Source organism: Rhinolophus sinicus, linkage group LG02 (genome assembly GCF_036562045.2).
Source record: "Rhinolophus sinicus isolate RSC01 linkage group LG02, ASM3656204v1, whole genome shotgun sequence".
NCBI classification, from domain to species: Eukaryota; Metazoa; Chordata; class Mammalia; order Chiroptera; family Rhinolophidae; genus Rhinolophus; species Rhinolophus sinicus.
The window spans coordinates 185,669,245-185,684,967 of NC_133752.1; the positions used below are offsets into that span (position 1 = coordinate 185,669,245).

The following is a 15,723-nucleotide window of genomic DNA, read 5'->3' on the forward strand; positions in this document are numbered from 1 at the left end:
GGACAAACAGGAACTGGGGTCGCCAGCTTGGCTGGTCCCAGGCATTGGACAGTGACTTATAAGAACTGTGAGGTAGTTGCTTCATGCAAATGGGACCCATACAGGACCAGTTTCAGGTTGGGACACCCTGCCTGGATGGCACTGCTGATCTTGGTTAGTCCCAGGTACCTCAGGGAGACTTAGAAATAAAATGTGAGTAATTCACTCTAAAACAGGGGTGGGTGAACTTTTATGGGTATAAGTAGGCCAGGTAGTAAATACTTTAGGCTTTGTAGGCTATATGGTCTCTTTCACAGCTACTCAATTCTGCTCTTATAGAGGGAAAGCAGCCAAAGACAGTATGTAAACAAATGGGCATAGATGTATTTCTAATAAAACTTTATTTACAAAGACAGGCAGTGAACTGGTATTAGCCCACTGACCATAGTTTCCCAACCACTGCATGTGACAGAGGGCCCCAGGGCAGAAGCCTCACTTGCCTGGGTCTAATGGTGGTAATAGTGGGACTACAGGATCAAATGACAAGTGCCTCTCTAATTGTGGTCGACATGGCCTGGTTCCCCTTTACAGAGCTCTATCATGGTAAATTTAACATTTGCCACCAGCAAATTTTTCTGTTTCCTTACAGCCTTGCCAAAAAAATGTTGTATCCGATTTTGAATTTTTGCCAGTTTGATAGGTGAGAAACGGTATCTCAGTGTGATTTTAATTAGCATTTCTTTCAATTTGTGTGAAACCAAGCTTTAAAAAAAAAATTTTTTTTTTATGAACCATCTGTCTTTGGCTATTTTACTATTTTGTTGTTGGTCTTTTTTTCCCCTGATTTATAAAAGTTTTTACATATTAAGATCAGCCCTTAATGTACTCTGCCATTGCTGGATATAGTGGTCCATACGTGTTAATTAGGTTAACAGCGGTTAATAGTGTTATTCAGATATTTGAGATACCTAGCAGTCACTGGAGTGGAGTTGTCCAGCGGGCATTTGTAACTCAGGTGAGAGTCCTGGACTGGAGAAATGAATTTGGAAAGAATCGGTATAAATGGCCTTGAAAACAATGAGACAGGTGAGGTCACCTAGGGAGAAAAAGTAGATAGAGAAGCGATGGTAAAAACTGAGCTGTAGGGCATCTCAAAATTTAGAGCTTGAGGAGGAACAATCAGGAAGACAGAGAAGGGGCTTCCAGGGGTGTAGAAAAGAAAGCAAAAGGCAGATTTTGGCCAAGTGAAGAAAGCATTTTAAGGAGGAAGGAGACTGTCAAATATTTTTAGAGACTGAGACGAGAATTCGTATTGAGAATTAGTCACTGGATTTGGTGACAAAGAGACTGTTGATGATATTGAAATTCTTTCAGTTGAGTGGCGGGGACAAAAGCCTGATCTCCCAGAGAGAAGTGACTAGAGAAACACAGTCGGCGGCTGGACGGTGAAAGGGTAACTTGATGTCTGAGGTTATAAATTTAAAGATCTGTCCGAGCAGTCATAGCACAGGCAGAGAGCTGTGTTTAACCAGAGCTGTCCAGGAAGTATGAAATAGGTGGCAGTTCAGGGTGTATGGATTGATGGACCCAGGAATCTAAGCTGAAAAATGAGGGGAGTACTCAACAGTGAAAAAATGGTAAAGCAATGGATTGGAGGTCCAGGCATGGCCAAAGCCCAATTTATTATACTCATAAATACAATGTGCATACATAGATCACCCTAGTCTCTTCTAGGTGAATTCCACACAGGCTCAATGTATATCTAGTTTATCAAGAAGTACAATAAGGCTGGGTAAATATTTGTTAAATTTTATTCTTATTTGAGTTTACAACAATTCAAAGATGGAAGACGCCCATTATAAACGGGTACACTATACTGTTTATTATAAGGCAAGGAAGCCCAATTACTGAAAGACTTAAAAATGTACTTCATTTGGCTACATCACTGATAGACTATGATGTGGAATTTTTGGTGTTTTCCAGAAGATGCATTACCCTAAGTTTCCATTTTATCGTGTTCTAAAAAACTTTATTTTTTAAAGGAAAAAATGGTTGGTGGACAAGAATGAAAAATATGTTTTAAAAAATTATCTGTGTATAAATAAAGTGTCTAATAGATTAGTGAAAGGAAGAAGTTTGGAAAGCAGCAATTTCTAGACTGTATAAAAATACTGTGAATTCACATTCTGTAAGACATAATAAACGGGTTTTGTGGGTAAATAAAAGAAGTTATCTTATCCGTTGCATACTTATGTAAAGGTTTGCAAAAGAACCAGTAAAAAATTTTAAAGGAATCTATATCCGTTTTATAAGTCAATTCAGCTAACCAGTGACTGATTTTTCCATGTCTATTTTTTTTTATTTCTATTACATGCCTTTTAGACATTTTGTTGCTGTAACCAAGATTAGGTAGCAAAGGAGAGACCACTTACATCAGTTATCCTAGTTATTTATCAGCATCTATGGAAAATGACTAGTTCTGGGAAGGGTGGTAGCAATTAAACATTCTATGAAATAAGGCATTGTTCTTTATTCTAACATTTTCATTTATCTGTGTTTTCCTTGGTCTTAGGAACATGAATAATTTAGAGTTGGTTATACTAACCATTAAGATACATTAAACGGACGTTTCCTTGTCTGAAATCTAAAGGATATAGCACTACTCTGTTCGACTTTAGAAAATCCTATTTCTCCAGTTGATTTCCTCTCAGATAATTAGGTAGGTGCTCCTGGTACATTTGGCGGGTCACAGAAAGAGTGCTGGCTTAGGTGAGTGGAAACCTGGAATTTAGTCACAATTTGGTCACTTTGCAGCTGTGCAACCTTAAAAATGTAACTTCTCTAGTTTCAGTTTCTAACGTTGTTAAATAGAGATAGCAATATCTACCTGACCTATTTCACAGGTACTGTTGTAGGAACTAAATAATAGTGTATTTGAATATGCATTAGATTATCTAATGCACTAGAATAAAGTTATTGATAAATGCTTTTAAAATGTGGTTTGCTGTTCACTATTTTATGTTAAAAAATCAAAATAAAAAAATCAAAAAAACTATTTTATGTTTACAATAAAATCAAATAAATTATTTATGGATTTTTTAAATAAAATATCTTTGCAGATAAATATTCATCAACTTAACTTAATCATTCTTTCTTTTATAAGAATGTTCACTATGTGACATTATAACTCTCCAAAGGAGAAATTCTATAATTAGTTCAGCTCTCTGCCTTAGAAGCTTCATTAAAAGGCAGAAGAATGAGATAATTAAAGTTTTAAAATAAGCAAAAATATATATAACTTTAAACCACAGTCCCCTTATTTTAAAGACATTAATAGGAACACTTCCCCTAATATATTTATAAACAACCTACTATTTATATAATGTTAACACTAACTCACAACTTAACCCATGATGATCCAAGTTAATAAGCATTTTTCTTCTCCTATCAGTTAAATTATTAAATATCTGGTCTTAAGAGACTTCATTGCATTTTAAAAAATGGACTATGTGTAATATAAAAACGCTTACCTATTGAATAACTAAGGTGTGGTCAAGTGTCTGGAATATTGATCGGCGTTTTAGAAAAATATTTGAGAGACACAGCAGTGTATATGATAAGAGTCTCATGTAGAAATAAGCCTATGCAAACAAGTGCTATGTACAGGCATGAACAATCATTGAAGTAACCCACCATTTTCTCTTTTAAAATGGTAAACTTAATTTGTTTGTTTTTCAGAAGAGCAAACGAATCGCTCATTCTAAATCTTATAATATCTGGTTATACTAAATGGTACAGTTTTTTAAATAAGAAATTATTAATTATAATGTAGGTAAGAAATACTAAATTCTGGGTAGTAGCAAAATTTTTGGACCAAATGACCAAAGCCTTTCAATAAAATGTGTTTAAGAATAACTATATAATATTAATATTCTAATAGCACTGTTATTTTTACTATCAGTTCTCCATCAAAAGCTTCTCTCTCTCTCTCGCACACACACACACACAAACACATACTATCTCATACCATATTGTCTCTATAAATGCATCTTCTGTTTTTGACTATCAAGTCTTTTAAAAAGATCAACATTCTTTCAACAAATCAAAGATAAAAAATGACCCATTGCTTTCATTAAAGATCTCTCAAGGTCATTCTGCAGAGTTGAAATTAAATGAGCATTGGCACAGGGAAATTCACAGAAGCAGGTAAAAGTGAATTTATCTTAGGCTCAGCAAAATATATTTAGGTCAGGTTAGGAGCAAGTAATGGGCAAATTTACCCTCAGCTAGCAGAGAGGTAGGTATAATTAAAACTATTAAAAGTTTTGTTGGGCCCCTTTCATTTTCTAGTATGCTTTGTGGTACAACACATTTGTGAGACAAGAAAGGCTAAACTAGAATTGTTTCCTCTGAACTGACATTATAAGTCAAACAATAATAAAGTACATTTCTGCAATGTCTGTGGTTTTAAAATTATTCATTGTAAACATCCTATATCCTTTCCTATTTATTTCAGAGCTTGAGCTGGTATCTAGGTCTATGCCAAATTATCATTTATTCTATGAACAGCAGCACAAACACTGTTCACTCTGGTTTCAACACCAAGTCCTTTAAAAAATGTTAAGGCCATTTAATTGAATCAGGGCCAACTGAAGATTACCCTGGCAGAAGTCAAACTACTGATTTAAGATTTCTGGAAAAGAGCCACAAGTGGCTGTCTCATGTTTTCCTCCTTGGTAACTTGAGAATAGTTTGTAGGATTAATTAGTCTCCGACATCTCCATCTCGATCTCCAATGAGCCAAAGAAAATGAAAACTTAAGGCTAACAATGCTGTCCCGAGCAGATCACCCAAAGCCGTCAGGTAGGGGATGGAGAAACTATCCGGGTCCTTTCCTTTCCTCCAGAAGTGATGGACCATCCAGTCGGCGATCCACAGTAAGGTAAATACCTAGAAGAGAACACCAGAGATTACTCCTGTCACCGGGACAGTGGACGTTCCCGGCCTCGTAAACAGGGCCAGAAGCTAACCACTGCTTGCTGAAAGTGAACAGCAGGCATCTCAGTCCAGTCTCTGTTACTGGAGTAAGTAGAGATTCAACAAAGACATTGGCTGATTGAGTGAGTCATGTGTGCAGGACAAAACAACAGTTCCAAAGAGAATGAGGCTTTAAGACTGGCAAAAAAGATACACAAATGAATATTATATATGTATTATAATATCACATATTTGTATAAATAAATGTATATAATATATGGCATACACCTGATACACATAGTTTACTAATTCCTTGTATAACATCTGCGTTGAATGGGAGAATCGTCTAGAGCAGGAGTTGGCAAACTAGAGCCTGTGGGTCAAATTCAACTGGCTGCCTGTTTTTTTTTAATTTAGTTTTTAAATTTATTGGGGTGACAATTGTTAGTCAAATTACATAGATTTCAGGTGTACAATTCTGTATTACATCATCTGCTGCCTATTTTTATAAATAAAACTTTACTGGAACACAAGACTACCATTTGTTTACTCATTGTCTATTTAGTCTACTATTTAATCCTCAGAACATTCTCATGAAATAGGTGCTATTACTATCACTCATGTCCATTTGGAGAAATTGAGTCAGAGAGGTTAAGTAACCTGCTTTGGTGTTACGATGATATAACTACCATGTTTCCCCGAAAATAAGACCTAGCCGGACAATCATCTCTAATGCGTCTTTTGGAGCAAAAATTAATATAAGTCCAGGTATTACATTATTATATATTATATTATATTATATTATATTATATTATATTATATTATATTATATTATATTATATTATATTATACTATACCTGGTCTGATATTATAGTAAAAAAAGACCAGGTCTTATATTAATTTTTGCTCCAAAAGACACATTAGAGCTGATGGTCCGGCTAGGTCTTATTTTCAGGGAAACACGGTATGTAGTTGTGACAGAGACCACGTGGTCCACAAAACCTGAGATATTTGCTCTCTGGACTTTTACAGAAAATATGTGCTGACCCCTAACTCAGGAGAAAATGCTGACTCATCTACAAAGAAATAATATGGCATCCTTACCTCATACCCCCATATCAATTCTAGGTAAAGACTCAAGTACAAAAATAAATACTTAAAATGTTTTATAAGAGAATGTCTTTATGACCTTGATGTAGGGAATGATTTCATAACTAAAAGGCACAATTAAAGGAACAGTTTATAAACTACATTAAAGATTTCTGTGGTTCAAAAATACCATAAATTAAGTTAAAAATCATACAACAGGCTTGGAAAAAAAATGCATTGCATATAACTGACAAAAAATCAGTATTCAGAATATTTAGAAAGAATATACAGAGAACTCCTACAGTTCATGAGAAAAAGAAATAATCCAGTAGATTAGAAAAGGAATCTAAAGCTCCAATAAACAGATGAAAAGATGCTCAACCTCACTAGTAACACAGGAATGCCAATTACAACCACCTTAAATTCCATTTCATACCCATCTGACGGGCAAAAATCAACTTTTAAACAATAATAATAACAAACATTGTTTTTGAAACGGTCTGTTATGGGGCCATGCAGTGTTCAAAGCGGTTCATATGTATGAAGTGAGTGAATTCTTCAAACATATCTATTATAGAATATGCTGTGGATTATTACTACCCCTTTGGGACATATGAGGGCACTAAGGCGCATGCAGAGTATAAGAAACCTGCCCAAGATCACACAGCTCGTAGGTGGAGTCAGGCTCGAACTCACACAGTCTAACACCAAAGCCCAAGTTTCCATCCATCAGCTCAGTGCGTTGTTCTGGTAAATAAGAGCTCTACGTGGGGAACAAGAGTGTGAACTGGCACAACTACTTTGGAGCACTATTTGACACTATTTATTAAATTCGAAGATGTGCATCTCCTTAATTCATCAATTCCACATAAAAACCCAATATTTTTTCCTTCTGCAACATGGGTGAAAGGACAAAACTGTTCATGGCTAAAGGAGACTGGTCTGGAGGTTGTACTGAGCGCAGGTCCCATGGGGCTGCCCAAGGACTGAGAGGACCAATAGCTTGGGGTGCTTGTGGAAGCTCTGCATACATGCACACGAGGAGAAATGTGCAAGAATATGTGTTCCATCATTGCTGTAAAAGTCAAAACCCTGTAAAAGGAAATAACCTGAAATGTCTGCTGACAGAAGAAGGGCTAACTCAACTCTTAGTCATACAAATGAACACTACATAGAAGCTAAAAATGAATGAAAAAGAGCTACATGAATCGACATGAATATGTCTCAAAAGCATAAGGTTGAATGAAGAAAAGCAGTAGAAGACTATGCGAAGTATACGATTCTAATACGTTTTATAAATATGAAAGACCATGCATTGTTTATAGATACACATCTGTAACTACAGTATAGCGTGGCAATGGTACATACCAATTCAGAATGCTGATAACTGATAAAGAGGGAATTAAAGGAGACCAGGAAGGGACACGCAAGAACCACCAACCATATATACGATGTATTTTTATTGATCATTTTGAAATAGTTGCTTAAATAATTTGTTAAGGGTTGATAAAGCTGAGTGCTAAACATGTGGCTATATTACTTCCTATAAATTTGTATTTCATAATAAAAAAATGTAAGCAGCTGGGGCAGTGGTAACTCACTGACCAGGGCGGCCCGAGCTACAACTTAGAATACCTACACAGAGGGGAACCTGAGAACGGAAGTCAGGAAGGAGGCCCTGCAGACTTCATGAAAGGTTTGGACTTGTAAGTACCAAGGGGTACTGAGGCTTATTTAAGAATTATTTCAATGTCTGTGTATAGATGGAGCAAACGTCTGTATTCTCTCATCATTCTTGCAACTCTCTTCCCCAGGTAGGAAAAGTAAGGGGTGTTTTCTGGAGAAACCGAATGGGAAAGATTCAGGACTCAAGGATATTAGGAACTATGAGGCATTGGCTGAGAAGGAGGATGAATTGAAAGTCTGCAGAGTTAATGGGATTCCTTTAGACCCTTATGTTGTCCCAAGGACAGTGGCAGGGAGGAGTAGAACCCCCCAAGAAAAGAGATTAAACATTCACATTTGGAGGCCACCCCCCATCCTCCAGCAGTGACGTGCCCCGCCAATAGCCTTCTCCTGCTTCCAAGCTACTTAACCTCTCCCTGCTTCAGTCTCCTTCCTATAAAAGCGAAAATAATCTCTATCTCATAGAGATGATGATGTGAGGATTAAATAGTGCAGAATAATTAGAACATAATAAGTATTTGCTATAATTAAAAACCAAACAGGTCATACACGAAGAAACAAGAATCTGACTTTTCCCACAGTAACACTGGGAGACAAGGGAGCAATGCCCTCAAAATCCCGAGAGAAACTATTTCCAGTCTGTAATTCTGTGCCCAATTTACCTACCAAGTGTTGAAGGTAAACTAACAGCACTTTAAGACACGCATGCACTTGGAAAGTTTTCTCCACGTTCTCTTCCTTTGGAACGTTCTTGAAATGTATTCATGCAAAGCGAGGGAGAGAACCAAGAAAGAGAAAATGCTGGGATCCAGGAGATAGAAGAGCCAACCTGAGACAGCAGTGAAGGAAGGATCCAGGAAGAGAGCTTGTAGTGAGCTGGGAGCCAGAGTCAGACAGAGCAGGAGGATGAAGCACTTTGGAAACGAGGACTCCAGGATAAAGGCAAAATGGCAAATTATCGGATGTAATAGTATGGGGACAAAAACTAATTATAGCTCTGTGATAGTTATGATGGAATACTTGGAAAAAAAATAAGCATAGGTACGTAGAGAATTATGCAAGTGAAAAAAAGAATGGGCAATTATCTCCAGAAAAAATTAAAAACAGACTTCAAAAACGGAAATATATACTACTTGGCTATGTGATAAATGATATTTATAGTCACAGAATATAAACACTACTTATTTATTAAATAAAAATTAGGCATTATAATATCAGGAAGATGTAAGTTGGGGAAATAAGGCATGGGGTACGATAGGTAAATCCTCATCTACCATAACTCCAAGTTTGTAGGCAACTTCTTGAATTGAGAAAGCAAAATTAGCAAACCAAGTCAATATGGAGATAAAAAACAGAAAAAACTAAAGGAGCTCAGGAGGACTATTAGTATCTAGTGTTTTACACACACACACACACACACACACACACACAAAATCTCTCTCTCTTCTCTCCATATATAGATATACTTTTTCAATATATGATCCATGAATGGGTTATGAAGTTATTTAATGTGACTGGTCTTTTAAAAAAAATGCAATAGAATAAAACAGAATAGAATGGAAGAGAATAGAAAGTGTAGAACATAGAGCCCACAGTAGGCATATTTCATAAAATGGTTTGGCTATGAAATGACATATATTTAGCTATAAATAAAATATATAAATATGTGTGCTTTAGTTTCAATATAAACATATGTCTTACTGAGGGTTGTGGTCAAAACCACTGAAAGCTACTGATCTAACATGTTCTTACATGTTAGCTTCTAGAGATCTAACATGTAAATCAAGGGGAGGAGAAAATCATGTCTTCTTTCTATTTGATTCCTTGGTTTCTAACAAAACACTTACATATGATAAGCTTGAAACAAACATTTGTCATTGTTGAAGGGGCCCTACCCCTAAATAACTGTGTTACTGTCAACAAGTGAAAAAACGTCTAAGTCTTAGTTTCCTCATCTTTAAAATGTGATTACCAAAACCTACCTCATGGACTGGTCGCAGAAATTAAATAATATATGTAGAGGAATAAGCAAATGTCTGCTACAGAGAAGGACTCAGTAAATTAGTGCCAACATCATTGTTTGTTGGTTATTATGCTAAAAATTTAATACCTTTACTTAAAAGTTTATTGGAATAATGAATTTTCACCATTTTGAGCCTCAGTTTGGCTCAGGGAGGCTTCTTTCAAATGGATGAATTTATGTCTTCACAGTCTGTTCTAGCTCTAACATACAAGAAATTTGTTGTCACAAATTGTGTCATGGTTGTTCTCCTAACCTTTGCATTTCTTTGCCCACCATCCTACATTTGTATTCCAGCAACGGGATTTGTTTAAGTTCCCTTCCACGCAATCTCTTTTTAAAGGTATTGTGGTGACTTAAAGTTCAAGCACGTTTAAATTTATTCATTTTGTTGCACAGTAACAAAGAATATCAGTGTTTCCTTGGGCACTGTTATAATGAATTATTAAAAATCGCAATAAGTATAAGATACTTCTGAATGCAAACTTTCTATTTCAAAACTAAATGATTATTTAAGCAATGCATGCTTTTCACCAGGGAAACAAATCAAAAATCAAATCAAGGGTAAACTGTGTTTTTACATCATCTGTTTGTTCTTTATGAAATATGCATAACGTTTTTAGATAAATATTCCTTCTGAAAAGGCGGTTGTGTAGCCTCAGCTAATTATGCATGTTCAAGATGTATTACTTGGAATTTGAATAGGCATATAAAGTACAAAAATATATATTTGCTGTGAACGATAGTGATTCTCTCGGCCAGCTCCTTCTCTGAGCTAGAATCCACATTCCCAAGGGCTCGCCTCCCTGCACTGCTCCAATTACCAGTAAGGGCTTAGTGTATCACATGAAGAAAGCTGACTTCTTTGAGAGAGAAATGCTTGGAAATACGATGCAAATAAACACCAGGAAAAGCAAATTAGTCCAGTTCTTCCTAACCCCTAACCTACAAAGACTGAATTCATTTCCCCTATAAAAATATGCTTCCCTAATCCAGTTTCCAGACTGGAAACATTATTCATTAAAGTCTAGTATTTAAATGTCTGTTAAGAAGAATTTAGAATTATCAGTCAACAAGAATTAAATGTACTCCTGATGGTCAGACAAAAGCATCTTCAGTTTGGTCTGAACTATTTTTGCGAGGTAGCAGGTGGGGGAAGGTGGGACATGAATGAAACTTACTCTTAGGAGGAGCCCATAATATTCACCAAAATTCCCAAGGAGTCCATGGCACAAAAAAAGGTTAAGACCTTCTGTCCAAAAGAAACTCTTAAAAGGTGTTCCAGGAGACATATATAATATTCATAGCCTTGGTTTTTAATAGCAAAATACTACAAACAATCTAAAAGTCCATTAAAAGAACGGATGAATAAATTACAAAATATTTGTACAATCGAATCCTATACTTTAGTAACACAGATGAACAGTCACACACATGAACGAATCCCAAATACAATACTGAGCAGAAGAAGAAAGTCACTTAAACACATATGCGCTATGATTCCACTTTTATAAATTTCAAAACTATGCAAAATGAAAAAAACATATAATTTGGGTATCCAAATATATGCAGTAAAATCATAAGGAAAAGCAAAGAGTTGTTAGCCATACGATTCAGAAACAATAAAAACGCCACTTACGTGCCCCTTCCTGTGCTCTGGGAGGAGAAAGCACATAGGTGGCTTTAAAAGGTATACGTACTGGTACTATGTATTATATTGCTTAAGCTGACTGGTGAGCGTACTGGTGTTCGTTGTATTATTCTTTATACCTTGTGCATGTCATTGTTGTTCATCTATTCAATATTTAATATACGATTAAAATTCCAGGAATATTTTTAAAAAATCTTTCTTTTAATAGCACACCAAAATATTTGAGGTGGTCGTCTTTGAGTTGGGGATGACGGGTAATTTTACAAAGATGAATATATGTTGCTTCATAAGAAACAAAACTCAATAAAGAAAATTCCCATTAAACAATGACCAAAAACCCCTTCCTTACCTAAGCTTAGTAGTATATAAAGATCTGTTTCTTCATTTCACTAGGTGATATGTGGTCTCAAAAAACAGTTTTTAAAGGATAACTTTGAAATCTATAGAAATTGAGTAATGGATACTGCTAGAAAATGGAACTACCTGAAAAACATTTTAATTATTTATAAAACGAAAAGTCAGAAGTACAGCTCTGAACTTTCTTGACATAAGAAACATAAACTGCCTGAAAAGAAGACAACTCATTTTATGGGAGAGGACAAAAGGAATAGGGCAAAGAAAGAGCTGAGATTTGAAACTGAGAAAATAGATCTTTTTTTTTATATGGAAGGGTCTAATTTCATTGGTTAGAGACAGAATATGGAAAAAAGCAGAGAACAGAGTTGCATGTACTAAAGGAACATGGTTAGTTAACCTAATTAACATCTTAGGAACAAAACAGTTACGAGAAGTGACAAGTATGAAAGCCCAAACATAATGAACTTGGACTTCCATAAGGTTTGAGACACAGCATCACATAAGCATTCATAAATATAATTACTGCTGCTGTTGAAATGCTAGTACACTAAGACTGTTAGGACTAGAGAATAAAAGGGTGTTGATTTGGCAGGAACACAGAAACACATCTATATTAGATTTGGTTATTTGGCTTATCTATACCTGTAAAAATATAAATACTCACATAAGTGAACTCAGACCTACATAAAGAAGAGAGTTTGCAATTAAAAAGCATGGTAAATGATTTCTTTTTGAGACTAAAATTAAAAGAGAAACATGTTAAGGCTCAAATGAAACAGAAAATGTAGAAATAGACCCACATATATACAGCAAATTGGTTTTTGGCAAAAAAAAAAACACACACACACAAAAACTAAGATCATTCAATAGGGGAAAGGATAGTTTTCCCAATAAATGGTACTGGAACAACTGGGTAGTCATATGGAAAAATATCCATATCTCATGCCATATATAAAAATTAACAACTGAATCAGGGATCCAAATAAAAGCTAAAACAAGACAAATGTTAAAAGAAAATATAGGAAAAACACCCTTTACAACCTAGAGATAGGCAAAGGTTTCTTAGGACAAAAAGCACTAACCATAATGAAAAACACTGATAAACTAATCTTCATTAAAATTTAAACTTCTGCTCTTAAAATATATGGTTAAGAAAATAAAAGGGCAATGAACAGACTGGAAGAAAATATTTCCATTACATAAATCTGACAAAGGACTTGTATCCAGAATATACAAAGAAATTTTACAACTCCGTAAGTCAACTGAATTTTTTTTAAATGGACATAAAATTTGGACTCCTCAAAAGAAAACACGAATGGCCAATAAACCCATGAAAAGATATGCAATACCATTTGTCATCAGGTAAATGTAAATTACGATCACCTTTAAACCCACTGGAATAGCTAACAGTAAAAGGACTGACAACACTAAGTGACGGTGAGGCTGTAGAGCAACTGGAACGCTCATACTCATGGAAACGCAGAACGATACAATCACTTTGAAAAACAACCTGGCAGCTTCTTATAAATTTAAACCTTCATTTTTCATAAGATCCAGCAGTTCTACTCCTGGTTATTTACCCAAGAGAAATGAAAACATGTCTACACAACGACTTGCATGTGTTCACAGCAGCTTCACGCATAATAGCCCCAGACTGAACACCACATTTTCAAACCCAATTTTCATTAACAGGTGAATGGATAAACCAACTGCAGCATAGGCATACAGCAGAGTACTAAGCAGCAAAAAATGGAACGAATCACTAACATATGTAACAATATGGATAACTTTGAAAAACATGCCAAGTAAAACAAGGAGACAACAAAGAGCATATATTTAGATTCATTTATATGACATTCTAGAAAAAGGAAACAAAATTTATAGTGAAAGGGAACTGACTACTGAGGGACGTACGGGAATTTTGGGGGGATAAAGGTAACGCTTTATATGTTGATTGTGGTGGTTGTTATATGGGTGTACACATGTGTCAAAATTCATCAAACTCTACGCTTTACATTTCTAGATGTAAATTTACATTTGCATTCCCTTTCTTGAAAGGAAACTCCTACTCTGTATATAATGACTCCTACTTTCTATATAATGACTCCTACTATATATATAATGGTAGGGTTTTCTTCCCAGCAACACCCTACAGCAGGAGTCAACCAACGACAGCCTGCAGGCCACATCTGGCCTACCACCTGTATGGCCCATATGCTAAGAATGGCTTTTACATTTTCAAATGGTTGGAAAAAAGTCAAAGGAAGAATAGCATTTTGGGACACATGAACATTATATGAAATTCAATTTTCCATGCCCATAAGTAAAGTTTTGTAGGGACACAGCCATGCTCATTTATTTATATATTGTGGATGGCTGCTTTTGTACTGTCACGGCAGAATTGAATGCTTGTGACAGAGTCACAGAAGGCCTGCAAAGCCTAAAAGGTTGACTGGCCCTTTCCAGAAAACATGTGTTGATCCCTGCCCTAGAGGACAGGGCCTCTTCCTGGCAGCCTCCACTAACAAATAATGAAATTACCAGGTGAAGTTCCATCACTTGTCCTGTGATGGAAGAGACAGAACAGAGGCTTTGGAATAATGAAAATCTATGTTCAAATTTTACCTACCACTTAACGACTATTACCTTGGGCAAATTTTTCAAGATTTCAGTTTCCCCCCTTTGTCACTTGGAAAGTAGGGAAGACTACACATACTTCAGAGGACTGTTAAAAGGATTAGATAAAATAATGTAAATAAAATATACATAGACTGGCAGTTAACAGACTTAATACATATTAGTTCATATTCTCCTTCTACATGAGGAATTCAAAAATAGTAGCTTGTCAAAGGGGGTGGGGGGAGGCAAGAATGAGCTTGGTCACCCATCAGTTTTTGAATTAAAAGGCACAAGCTATTGTTCCCTACTTCGCCTCAGTTCTATTCTGGCATAAGTCAGTTATCAAACTTCATTTACTTTTTTTTTATTTAGCTGTTAATGCCTATTTCTATACTTATTATAAATGTAAGCATATATTATGGGCTCTTTTTGTGTCTGGCTTCTTTTTGCTCAACCTTATGCTTGTGAGATTCACAATATTGTGAATATATTGTTGTATAAAGTTGTATAGATCATTCACTATCCTTGCAGTACTCATATAGTATTTCATTGTGAAACTACTTTCAAAAACAAGTTTAGAATTTTGTTTTAAGTGGCAAAGATGTTAAAATATCTACACTGTTATAACAAATAGTCATTTATAGAATACTTTATTTGTACTTGCTAAGCATATACTACTTTTTTACAAAAGCATCACCTTCAAATTGTTTTATGTATGTGTTTCACCTCTCCAATAGATCTGTTATCTCTTTAGATGTGAAACTTTGTGAAGTATTTGCCCTATTTCCCATAGAAAGTACACTCAATATATCTTGAATCCAATTTAACAAGTTATTTATTTAGACCTAACATAGAAAACACTGTGACAAGCTTTCTGGAACATTCAGAGAAGAATAAGACTGCTTTCAATGAAATCAGAATCTAAATGAAGAAATATAACAAAAATGCCTAAAATAATCCAAGAATACTATAAAGCTGACTATGGATTTTATAAATATTTACTGTATCAGGCTGATGCTGAGTCTATGACGACGAATACATAGTCCCTGATCCTTTTGCTAAGTACTTGCATGACCCTGTCTGAAAGGAACATTATTCAACAACAACAACAAAGACCTCATAACCCCTGGATGAGCTTAACTAGCAACATCCCCTGCTATCTTCTGGGGGTAAAAAATGGAAGGAACCTTAGCAGAGCTGGAAAGGAACACCATTCGAGAACCTAAACAGGTTCTCTAGAACACCTCAGATGATTCATGGAAGTTGACTATTAACCCAAGATTCTCGGAATAAAGAGATGACACACAAAGCAGACAGCTTTCACCCAAGACGGTCAAAATAATAG

At 35.5% G+C, this 15,723-nt stretch overlaps 1 protein-coding gene across 4 annotated transcripts in view; it reads right to left on the reverse strand.

The window, feature by feature from the left end:
* Window positions 1-1,772: 1,772 nt before the first annotated feature.
* The window catches only part of SLC41A2 (solute carrier family 41 member 2), a 105,915-nt gene continuing 91,964 nt past the window's right edge, over window positions 1,773-15,723 (reverse strand). For all 4 annotated transcript variants that reach the window (XM_019728466.2, XM_074326246.1, XM_074326245.1 and 1 more), the window contains exon 11: window positions 1,773-4,929. In XM_019728466.2, the coding sequence (XP_019584025.2) occupies window positions 4,744-4,929 (186 nt within the window). In that variant the 3' untranslated portion in view covers window positions 1,773-4,743. The remainder of the gene's footprint in view (window positions 4,930-15,723) is intronic.